We start from the raw sequence: 12831 nt of genomic DNA, 5'->3' as shown, positions 1-12831 counted from the left end.
TGGAATAAAATTATATTATATAAATATTAAAATAACTAAGTAAACTAAATATTTCTAAAGTATAAATTAACAAAAATGAAATATTAACAAAAAATGTAGTTTTTACTCATTTTAAATTTCCAAAATGTCAAAACTGTGAATTAATTAATCAAGACTAATTAATTATTTAAATATTTTGAAAACAAAAAGGATGATTAATATAAAAAATTAACGAATTCAAAGATTTGTAAATTTGTACTATTAAATAAAACTCGATTAATTATAAAAACAATTAATTTATTAATACAAAAGACTTACCTATAATTATAAAAAATAAATAGACCCTCATTTAGAACTAATAATATCTTTTACCCAATCAGAGTTGCTTTGTCAATGAAGTTTGTTATACAGAAATCTGTAATTTTATCATCTCATTTTAAGACAATAAAATTACAATTTGCTGTAACTAAAGAATAAATAAATAATTAATATAGTACAATGTTCAATTAAAGTTCCTTTCATAAATGATAAAAATAATTAAAATTACTTATAAAGATTTAAACAATATAATAAAATGAATACGAATAAAATTATATTATATAAATATTAAAATATCTAAGGAAACTAAATAGCTCTAAAGTATAAATTAACAAAAATAAAATATTAACAAAAAATGTGGTTTTTACTCATTTTAAACTTCCAAAATTTCAAAACTATGAATTAATAAATCAAGACTAATTAATTATTTAAATATTTTGAAAACAAAAAGGATGATTAATATAAAAAATTAACGAATTCAAAGATTTGTAAATTTGTACTATTAAATAAAACTCGATTAATTATAAAAACAATTAATTTATTAATACAAAAGACTTACCTATAATTATAAAAAATAAATAGACCCTCATTTAGAACTAATAATATCTTTTACCCAATCAGAGTACTTGGCCACATCGCAAAACACGACGTACTCGTTCAAGTTGCAGGTGTCCCCCTGCTTGAACGTCTTCGAGACCAACCCCCTCAAGTACCAAAGGTTGTCCGACTTCGATTTGAGCATGAAACCGGCTCCGCCGTCACCGATGCACGGTCCGGACTCGTTTTTCTCGCCTGCAATTAGCCACGTTAATGAGCACACCGTTTCTGGGAAAAACGATTAAAATCCAATTTGACGGTTCGATCGATCGTGAATCGTCGTTTAATAGTTACGTAATTGTTTCCTACTTAAAATTTACCTGCACAGAACGTTTTCTCCGACGTTATGTTTTGGAAGGCGTAGTTGGATCTGAGGCACTCCTCCTGGGACACCATGGGCAAGGTGACGGTGTGGTAGGAGCCCATCATGTCGCCTTCGGCTGCAAATTACCAGAATTAGTCAGTGTTTTCGTGCACAGGGTTAGGACCGACCATCTTTGGTGGTCTTGCCCCAGCCACAGACCCTCCCCCGTTGCCCCACGTAGGGTTCCAGGTCGTTGTTCTGGCTCCAGAGGCAAATGGGACGTAGCTTGTTGGTGAACTTGACCGGTGGTGCAAACTCTATCACACACAGATCTCCATGTCCTAAAACATTTTTAAAATATTTTATTATATTTTAAACTGCATTTTTGTTCCTTTATCTTTAAAGTTTATTGTACAGGAATCTGTAATTTTATCATCTCATTTTAAGACGATAAAATTACAGTTTTCTGTAACTGGCGAGTGAATATAAATAATGAATTTAGTAAAATTTTCGTTAAAAAATGATAAAAATAATTAAAATTACTAAAATTTAAAATAATATAATAAAATGAATACCTAAAAAAATTATAAATATTAAAATAACTAAAGTACAAATTAACAAAAATGAAATGTCAAAAAAATGAAGTTCTTACTAATTTTAAACATTTTTGCTGCTTTGTCAATGAAGTTTGTCATACAGGAATCTGTAATTTTATCATTTCATGTTAAAACAATAAAATTACAATTTGCTGTAACTAAAGAATGAATATAAATAATTAATTATCATATCATTTTAAGACGATAAAATTACAGTTTTCTGTAACTGTCGAGTGAATATAAATAATAAATTTAGTAAAATTTTCGTTCAAAAATGATAAAAATAATTAAAAATACTTATAAAAATTTAAAATAATAAAATAAAATGAATACCAAAAGAAATTATAAATATTAAAATAACTAAAGTACAAATTAACAAAAATGAAATGTCAAAAAAATGAAGTTCTTACTAATTTTAAGCATTTTTGTTGCTTTGTCAATGAAGTTTGTCATACAGGAATCTGTAATTTTATCATTTCATTTTAAATCAATAAAATTACAATTTGCTGTAACTAAAGAATGAATATAAATAATTAATTTAGTACAATGTTCAATTAAAGTTCCTTTCAAAAATGATAAAAATAATTAAAATTACTTTTAAAGATTTAAACAATACAATATAATGAATACGACTAAAATTATATTATATAAATATCAAAATAACTAAAGAAACAAATATGAAATATTAAAAAAAATGTAGTTTTTACTCATTTTAAACTTGTCAAAACTGTGAATTAATAAATCAAGACTAATTAATTATTTAGATATTTTGGAAACAAAAAGGGTGAAATTAACGAATTTCAAAGATTTGTAAATAATGAACTACTAAAACAATTTGTGAAAATTACTGTTTTCAGCATCTAATATTGTTTATTTTTTAAGCTGATGTTTGTTGCTTTATTATTGAAGTTTGTCGTATAGAAATCTGTAATTTTATCATTTCATTTTAAAACGATACAATTACAGTTTGCTGTAACTAAAGAAATTAATAAAATTTTCAAAGTTTATTTAAAAAATAATTAAAATTACTTATAAAGATTTAAACATTATAATGAAATTAACACAAAAAAAATTATAAAAATTAAAATAACCAAAGAAATTAAACATATATAAGTACTTTATACAAATTAATAAAAATGAAATGAGAACAAAAATCATTAGAAATTGGAAAAAGAATAAAATTACAGTTTTCTGTAACTGAGGAGTAAATATAAATAATGAATTTAGTAAAATTTTCGTTCAAAAATGATAAAAATAATTAAAATTACTTATAAAAATTTAAAATAAAATGAGAAATTATAAATATTAAAATAACTAAAGTACAAATTAACAAAAATGAAATGTCAAAAAAAATGAAGTTCTTACTAATTTTAAACATTTTTGTTGCTTTGTCAATGAAGTTTGTCATACACAAATCTGTAATTTTGTCATCTCATTTAAAATAACTAAGGAAACTAAATCTATCTAAAGTATAAATTAACAGAAATGAAATATTAACAAAAAATGTAGTTTTTACTCATTTTAAACCAAAATGTCAAAACTGTGAATTAATAAATCAAGTCTAATTAATTATTCTAATATTCTGAAAACAAAAAGGGTGATTAATATAAAAAATTAACGAATTCAAAGATTTGTAAATAATTACTGTTTTCAGCATCTAATATTGTTTATTTTTTAAGCTGCATGTTTGTTGCTTTATTATTGAAGCTTGTCGTATAGAAATCTGTAATTTTATCATCTCATTTTAAAAGGATACAATTACAGTTTGTTGTAACTAAAGAATTTAATAAAATTTTCATTCAGTTAATATATGATATGATTAATATAAATATATACATAAAAAGTTAACAAATTCAAAGATTTATAAATAATAAACTACAAAGACAACTTGTGTAAATTACTTTTTTCAGCATCTAATAATATTTATTTTTTAAATTGCTTTATCATTGAAGTACCATAATCAACAAAAAATGTATTGATATTTTCAAGTAATTATTAAATGGAAAAAATATTAAAAATATACAAAAATTAAAAGAATTAGTAATAAAAATCGTAAATATTGAAAAACCAGTTAAATAAAAATAGAAAAATTACCATTAAAAAACAAAATAATTTCTTCTCCACATGTTTTGTAGTAAAAATTGATAATAATTGTCAGAAACTTTTAAAAAATAGAACAGAAAACACTTGAGCACATTACCTGAGTACTGAGTGTATTCGGGGTGGGTGGTGATTTTAACGGCCGACCTCTTGACGGCGTCGGACGTCGCCCATCTGCTCAAATTCGACGTGCCCATGATCAACAGGATGTCGTCGGGCTCCACGACCCTCACGCTGTAATACTGGACGCATTGTGCGGCTAAAAAATTTTACAGGAAACTGTAATTTTGGCGGGACGATAAAATTACAGGTTTCTGGAAATAATTTACCGGTAATAACGTGGCGATCGGAGATCAGACTTCCCGTGCATTTGTACTGGTACCTCAGCTTGGAGGCGGCGACCATCATGGCCACGACCCAAGGATATTGGTCGGGACTCGTGCTTTCGCCGCCTATTATCAGTTGTTGAACAGAATTCTCCAAACCACAAACGGTATTGTCGGACACATTGTTTGTTTCGTCGTCCACACTTTGCGGTGCCACTGTTGTTGTTGTTGTGGTGGTGGTTGAAGTTGTTGTCGTTGTGGTTGATTGTGGTATGTTACTAAAAGTGAAAACATGTACAGTAGATATAAATATTGAATAGTAAACAGTACTTACACAGGTACAACTTCGGGTTTGGGAAGGTTAGTGAGGAACGGATTGGTGACCGAAGGCCGGAAGCCATTTCCCACACTTTCATCCACAGCTTGGTTGGTCGGTGTAATGGGGAATGTGTATATTGTAATTTTGTACTGATACGCAGCCCAAATGTTGGTCACGCCTCTGCCAGGCAGAACTGCAAACGCAAACAATAAGTTTTCCAGGAACAAAAACGTATTTACTATAATATGTAAATAAGTATTGGGTAAATATTGAATTACTGACGTGGAAAAGGTGGTCCTTGACAAAGTACTACGTTGTTGAAGACGATCTGGGTCATTTTGGGCAGAGTGTGTTGGAAGGGGAACGTCACCACGTACATCAGCGATTTGCTGCCCAAAATGTTGTTTTGGGGGGTGATCAGCTTCAACTCCAGTTTCTGAAATAATAAATCAATGAGAAAATTGATTCTAGACACAGAAAATTGTAATTTTGACATCCTAGCACTCAGTTAAGTTTAAATTGCAGGTTTCTGTAATTTTAAACATGGTACTATTACAGAAAACTGTAGTTTACACATCTCCAACAAGGGGATGATAAAAGTACAGGTTTCTGTACTTGAAAATCAATTCTTACCGCATTATTATAGATTCCCTCAAGTGAGGCGTTGGCCGTTAAGACCAGAGTCTTGGTTTTGCCATCGTACGGCACCCGGATTAGTCCGGACACATGGTTGTTGACGTTCTGGTATTGGAAAACGTGCGGACAAGGATTGTCCGGCACGGTGGCTGCCAATGTCAATGTCGCGACGGCGTAAACGCACAACAATCGGTACATCTTTGACCACAGCACTGGTTTTACTCGTTTCGCATTCTGGTCTGTGAACGATAAGAGGTTTTTTAGGTGTGTTGTTGGAGGAACGTACGAGATAACAGTGAGCAATTACGGATGATCGTTATTGCTTAATAATTATGCGTGTGTGATTCCATTGAAATCGATTAATTAGATGGACATGAATATTTAAATGAATATATTGACATTTTAACATAAGTTAATTAGTGAATGTTTATAGCCATGAAATTAATGTTAATTATTATTATGAATTAGTTATGTTGTTCAGCTAAAGAATTAAATAAAGTATATTCAATGAGGAACTAAAGTAAATAGCTAAAATAATTCTAACAAATATTATACGTAAGAAAAAGATTTTAAATCAACGAATAAAATTATGTGAATTAAATAAAATAATTATTTTATGTAATCGTTTTTGTTGAATTATAGAAGCTTTTCGTGCAGAAATCTGTAATTTTATCATCCTATTTTAGGACATCAAAATTACAGTTTACTGTAACTAATAGTCTTAATATAAATAAAAAAGTTACTACTTTATACAAATTAATAAAAATAAAATGTAAATGAAATTTTTACTAATTCTAAAATATCAATACTATAAATTAGGAATTAAAAATTAATTAATAACTGAAATATTTTGAAAACAATGATTAATATAAGAATACACACTAAAATAATTTGTGTAAATTACTTTTTCCAGTATTTAATATTATTTATTTTTTAAAGTGTATTGAAGTTTATCGTATAGAAATCTGTAATTTTATCATATTATTTTAAGACGATAAAATTGCAGTTTGCTGTAACTGAGGAGTGAATATAAATAATGAATTTAGTAAACTTTTCATTTAAAGTTTCTTTGAAAAATGTTAAATTTATTAATTAACATTATTTATAAAGATTTAAACAATATAATAAAATAAATACGAGAAAAATTATAAGTATTAAAATAACTAAATAAACTAAACATCTCTAAAGTACAAATTAACAAAATTAAATGACAACAAACAATGAAGTTCTCACTAATTTTAAACTCCCAAATATCAAAATTATGAATTAATAAATTAAAATTAATTAATCACTTAAATATTTTGAAAACAAAAAGGATCATTAGTATAAAAATACATAAAAAGTTAATGAATTCAAAGATTTGTAAATAATAATGTACTAAAACAATTTATGTAAATTACTTTTTCCATCATCTAATATTATTTAATTTTTAAACTTATGTTTTGTTGCTTTGCCATTGAAGTTTGTGGTTCAAAAATCTTACTACAAATTAATAAATATGAAAGTCAACAAAAAATGATGTTCTTGCTAATTTTAAACTTTGAAAATATCAAAACTATGAATTAATGGATCAAGATTAATTAATCATTTAAATAATTTGAAAACAAAAAGGTAAAAATGCACAAAAAGTTAACGAATTCAAAGATTTGTAAATAATAAGCTAATAAACAATTTGTGGAAATTATTTTTTCAGCATCTAATATTATTTATTTTTTACATTGCATTTTTGTTGCTTTATGATTAAAATTTGTCGTACAGGAATCTGTAATTTTATCATCTCATTTTAAGACGATAAAATTACAGTTTTCTGTGACTGAGGAGTGAATATAATTAATGAAGAAAATACACAATTCAAATTCATTTCAAAAATGATAAAAATAATTAAAATTACTTATAAATATTTAAAAAATATAAAGAAATTATAAATATAAAAATAACAAAAGTAACTAACTAACTAAATTAACAAAAATGAAATGACAACCAAAAATGAAGTTCTTACTAAATAACATTAATTAATCATTTAAATATTTTGAAAACAAAAAGGATGATTAATATAAAAATACATAAAAAGTTAACAAATTCAAAGGTTTGTAAATAATAAACTACAAAGACAACTTGTGTAAATTACTTTTTCCAGCATCTAATATTATTTATTTTTTAAATTGCATTTTTGTTGCTTTATCATTGAAGTTTGTCGTACAGAAATCTGTAATTTTATCATCTTATTCTAAAACGATTCAACTCAAGAATTTAGTAAAATTTTAAAGTTTATTTAAAAAATAATTAAAAATTATTAAAATTACTTATAAACATTTAAACATTATAATAAATTTAACATGAAACAAATTATAAAAATTAAAATTATCAAAGAAATTAAACATATATAAATACTTAATACAAATTAATAAAAATGAAATGAATGAAACAAATTAAGTTCTTATTAATTGTAAACCAAAATATCAAAAATGATATGAATTAATAAATCAAAATTAATTACTTAAATATTTTAAAAACTTAAAGGATAATATGAACTATAATTTTGTTACTTTATCCTATAAGTTTGTCATACAGAAATCTGTATGAACTTTTGACACTAATTATATTTATTGATAAATTTATAACAAATAATACACAAACTGTGGAGAACATTACATTAAAAACATATGTTGAATATATTGAAAATAAACAAAAATGTTGAATTTGTTTAACTGTTAATTTTAATTTTTACAGTACATAAAGGAAAGAAGACTAATTAATAATAATTTGATACATAAAAATAAAGGAAATGTGATCAACAAATAATGTTCTTACTAATTTTAAGCTTCCAAAATAACAAAACCATGAATTAACAAATCAAAATTAATTAATCACATAAATATTTTAAAAACTAAAAATGTGATTAATATAAAAATATATAATAAATTAACGAACATGAAAATTTATAAATAAGAGACCACTAAAATAGTTTGTGTAAATTAATCATTATTATTTATTTATTATTTAAAAAGGAATTTTCCTACTTATAAAGATTTAAAAAATATAATAAATTGAATACGAAAGAAATTATAAATATTAAAATAACTAAAGTAACTAAACATTTCTAAAGTACAAATTAATAAAAATGAAATGACAACAAAAAGTGAATTTCCCACTAAATAAGATTAATTAATCATTTAAATATTTTGAAAACAAAAAGGATGATAAATAAATAATAATCTACAAAGACCACATGTGTAAATTACTTTCTCCAGCATCTAATATTATTTATTTTTTAAACTGCATTTTTGTTACTTTATCCTCAAGTTTGTTGTATAGAAATCTGTAATTTTATCATCTCATTCTAAAACGATTCAACTAAAGAATTTAGTAAAATTTTCAAAGTTTATTTAAAAAATAATTAAAAATAATTAAAATTACTTATAAAGAGTTAAACATTATAATAAATTTAACATGAAATAAATTATAAAAATTAAAATATCCAAAGAAATTAAACATGTATAAGTACTTAATACAAATTCATAAAAATGAAATGAGAACAACAAATTAAATGCTTATTAATTTTAAACCAAAATATCAAAAATGATATGAATTAATAAATCAAAATTGATTACTTAAATATTTTAAAAACTTAAAGGATATTATGAACTATAATTTTATGTATATATATATATATATATATATATATATATATATATATACATATAGTTTGTCATACAGAAATCTGTAATTTTATCATCCCCTTTTAGGACATTAAAATTACAGTTTACTGTAACTAAGTCTTAATATAAATAAAGAAATTACTATTAATAAAAATGAAAATTAAGTATCAGATGAAATTTTTAACTAAATTAATGAGGATAAAATTAATTAACTAACTTAGTTATCTAAGAATTGAATGTAAATGAAGGATTTAGTAATTTCAAGTAACTCTTGAATAGGAGAATATAAAAATTAAAATAATTAAATTATATAAATTAACAAAAAAAAAAAAAATTCAAGAAACAGAAAATTCAAAACTAATGATATCACAAGTATTTTAAAAACTTAAAAGATGATTAATATAAAAAATACATAAAAAGTTAATGAACTTAAAGGTATAAATCACTAAAACAGTTTGTGGTAACATAAACTTTAATTGTGCAACCGTTAATTAAAAGTGCATAATATTATTACAAAATACGATTAAATGCTACTCAACGAAACAAATAAATAAACATGTTTACCATAATTTAAATAAAGCAAAATATGAATTAATATAATAAAAATTGTTTACTCTTAATAATTTTGATATAAAAGAAAAACTGACAATTTTAAAAGTGTTTTGTCCGGTTCATTTGCTCAACGAAACTCAAGGAGAAACTGCCAAAATTCTCATTAAATTTATAAAACTCGTAAAAAGTAAACCTGTTCAAACCATCGGGCAGCTGACACACAGTCCTTCACCAAACCGAAAAAGAAAAGAAAAAAAAAAAAAAAACATGCGGCTGATTCAAGAGTGTTAATCACACGTGAAACTCTTACGTTAACAATCGACAATCAACAATTAACAACAACGACCGGTTCCGGGAACGGACAACAAACTATCGACTGGTTAAATCAGCAATTGTACACGATTTATATGTACATCTATACACACATTAATTCAAAACGCGTGATGCTCAAACGCCGACGATGACACTCGTCCGCACTCTGTGCTCCTGCGAGTCCTGCGACCGGATTTCGTCCCCCACTTTCACGGTTTTTGACGTTTTCGGGAATCCCGTCCGTGCGACGCTTCGATCTATCGCCGCACAGATAAACAATGAATGATGTTTATGGTTGTTGTAATTGCGTGATTGATTGCGATTATTCGAAGTGTGTCCGCAGGATTTCGATTCGATTGGTTCATTGTTGTCGCCGAACAATCGAACGGACTCGACGTTGGCAACACGGAATTCCGGGTGTATCCGAAATGTTGTGTTTGTGTTATGCAAATGTTGATTTATTTAAAGTCCGCTCTGAGGTTTTGTGCAAAACTTGTTTCTTTTTTTTATTGACGGTTTTTTTTTCGATAAACAGGAATTTATTTATAGATTTGTGAATCGAATTGAGGAAATATTTTGTTGCTAGGAAATGAAGATGTGTATTTTTTTTTTAAATAAGCATGACATTAATTTATTTGATAAATAATATATTCAAGTGTGGGTTAAAAATGTTGAAAATAAACAAAAGATGTATATTTTATTTTATTAACAGAAAATAAATATGTGTACCTTTTAATTAAGCAGTAAATAACAAGATTTTAAATTATTTATGAACTTTTGACACTTATTATATTTATTAATAAATTTATAACAAATAATACACAAATTGTGGGCGACATTACATTGAAAACATATGTTGAATATATTGAAAATAAACAAAAATGTTGAATTTGTTTAACAGTTAATTTTAAATATTCAAAATATAAATATAAAAATGCACAGTAAATAAAGGAAAGAAGATTAATTAATAATAATTTGACACATAAAAATAAAGGAAACTTCCAAAATATCAAAACCATGAATTAACAGATCAAAATTAATTAATCACATAAATATTTTAAAAACTAAAAAGGTGATTAATATAAAAATATATAATAAATTAAAGAACTTGAAAATTTATCAATAAGAGACCACTAAAATAGTGTACCTAATATCGTTTATCATTTAATTATTATTTAAAATGCAATTTTCCTACTTTATCATGTAAGTTTGTCATACAGACATCTGTAATTTTATCATCCCGTTTTAAGAGGATAAAATTACAGTTTGCTATAACTAAGGATTGAATATAATTAAAGAATATCAAAACTATGAATTAACAAATCAAAATTAATTAATCACTTAAAATTTTAAAAACCAAAAAGGTGATTAATATAAAAAAATTAACAATTAATTTTAGATGTCCAAAATATAAATATAAAAATTCAGAAGAGTTCACAGTAAATAAATGAAAGAAGACTCATGAATAATAATTTGATATATTAAAATATAATTTGTACTTTATGTACTTTTAAATAAAATTTTAACAACTTTTTATAAATTAAAAGGAAATGTGGTCAACAAATAAAGTTCTTACTAATTTTAAGCTTCCAAAATATCAAAACTATGAATTAACAAATCAAAATTAATTAATCACATAAATATTTTAAAAACTAAAAAGATGATTAATATAAAGATATATAAAAAGTTAAGGAACTTGAGGTATTATAGATAAGAAATCACTAAAATAGTGTATATAAATTACTTTTTTCTATATATAATATCGTTTATTATTTAATTATTATTTAAACTGCAAATTTCTTACTTTATCATATATGTTTGTCATAGAGACATCAGAAATTTTATCATCCCATTTTAGGAAGATAAAATTACTGTTTCCTGTAACTAAGGATTAGATAAATAAATAAATATTACAAAAGATTACATACATACATACATTGAAGTAACTAAATTATACAAATTATACAGTAAATACATACTAAACATACCTTACTTAAATACCACAAATATCATATTTTAACTAAAAACTAAAAGAATGATTAATATAAAAAAGGTAATAATTAATTTTAAATATTCAAAATATAAATATAAAAATTTTAAAAAATGCACAGTAAATAAAGGAAAGAAAATTAATGTATGATAATTTGATATAATACAAATAAAATTTGTAATTTTAAATGAAACTTAAACAAGTTTTTCTAAATATAAAATATAATCGAAAATTGGAAATAATTGTAAAAGTTATTAATATGTTTATAGTTACATAGAAATCCACACAAGTTAAAAATCTAAGTAATAAAAATTATAAACAATGAAAAACCAGAAAAATAAAATTTAAATAAATCATTAATAAATATAAAATAATTTGTTGTTCACACGTTTTTTAATAAAAATTTATTGCAATTACTTGAATTTTTTTAAAAATTTTAAAAATAGAAAAAATTATTTTCTGTACAATACTGAAAAGTCGGAAAAATAAAATTTTAATAAATCAAATCATTAATAAAATAAATAAAATAATGCTTTTATAGTAAAAATTGATTATAATTGTTGGTGATAAATAAATAAAATAATTATAATCAGTAATCGGAAGTAATTGTAAAAATTATTAAAATATGTTTATGATTTCATAAAAATTCAAAAAATATATTCTTGATATTTTCAAATAATTGTTAAATGGAAAAATTATTAAAAATATAAAAAAAATTAAAAAACTAAGTAATAAAAATTGGAAAAATTGATAAACCTGTTTAAGAAAAATAGAAAAATGTTAATAAATAATATTTTTGTCTCTATATATTTTTGTAATAAAAATTGAATATAAATGTTAGAAATTTATAAAAAATATTTATTTTTTGCACAAATAACGTAGTAAATATTGGTTATATTGTTAGAAACTCTTAAAAAATAATAAATATTCAAAAAATTATATTCAATAATTGAATATAATTGAAAAAATTAAAAATAAAAATATGTTTATGGTTTTAATAAACCATTAGAAAACAAAAAGTCTATTTTATATCTATATATTTTGTAGTAAAAAATGATTATAATTGTTAGAAACTTTTAAAAAACATTAGAAATTAGAAAAAGAATTATTTTTTGTACAATTAATAAAAATTGGTTAAAACTG

At 23.7% G+C, this 12831-nt stretch overlaps 1 protein-coding gene across 2 annotated transcripts; it reads right to left on the bottom strand.

The window, feature by feature from the left end:
* Nucleotides 1-818: 818 nt before the first annotated feature.
* On the bottom strand, nt 819-9817 carry LOC109602740 (serine protease gd). 2 transcript variants are annotated; one of them, XM_020019168.2, is made up of 9 exons: nt 9697-9817; nt 5173-5414; nt 4822-4975; nt 4555-4732; nt 4224-4498; nt 3995-4153; nt 1387-1539; nt 1215-1334; nt 819-1089 (listed from the first exon to the last, which is right to left on the bottom strand). In XM_020019168.2, the coding sequence occupies exons 2-9, from the start codon at nt 5371-5373 to the stop codon at nt 884-886; spliced, it is 1446 nt and encodes a 481-aa protein (XP_019874727.1). In that variant the 5' UTR covers nt 5374-5414; nt 9697-9817; the 3' UTR covers nt 819-883. The 2 variants fall into 2 exon arrangements, with proteins under 2 accessions (XP_019874727.1, XP_049824631.1); XM_049968674.1 differs by lacking the exon at nt 9697-9817 and adding an exon at nt 9580-9692.
* Between the last annotated feature and the right edge of the window lie 3014 nt (nt 9818-12831).

Source organism: Aethina tumida, chromosome 6 (genome assembly GCF_024364675.1).
Source record: "Aethina tumida isolate Nest 87 chromosome 6, icAetTumi1.1, whole genome shotgun sequence".
In the NCBI taxonomy this organism is placed as follows: Eukaryota; Metazoa; Arthropoda; class Insecta; order Coleoptera; family Nitidulidae; genus Aethina; species Aethina tumida.
Note: the sequence above shows the minus strand (reverse complement) of the source record. Positions and strands in the feature narration are given on the sequence as shown.

Coding starts and splice junctions, on each gene's coding strand:
- LOC109602740 (XM_020019168.2), bottom strand. CDS start 5,373: ATGTACCGATTGTTGTGCGTTTACGCCGTCGCGACATTGACATTGGCA. Junction 1,335..1,386: donor GGGCAAGACCACCAAAGATG/GTCGGTCCTAAC, acceptor GGTAATTTGCAG/CCGAAGGCGACATGATGGGC. Junction 1,090..1,214: donor GGAGAAAACGTTCTGTGCAG/GTAAATTTTAAG, acceptor GGCTAATTGCAG/GCGAGAAAAACGAGTCCGGA.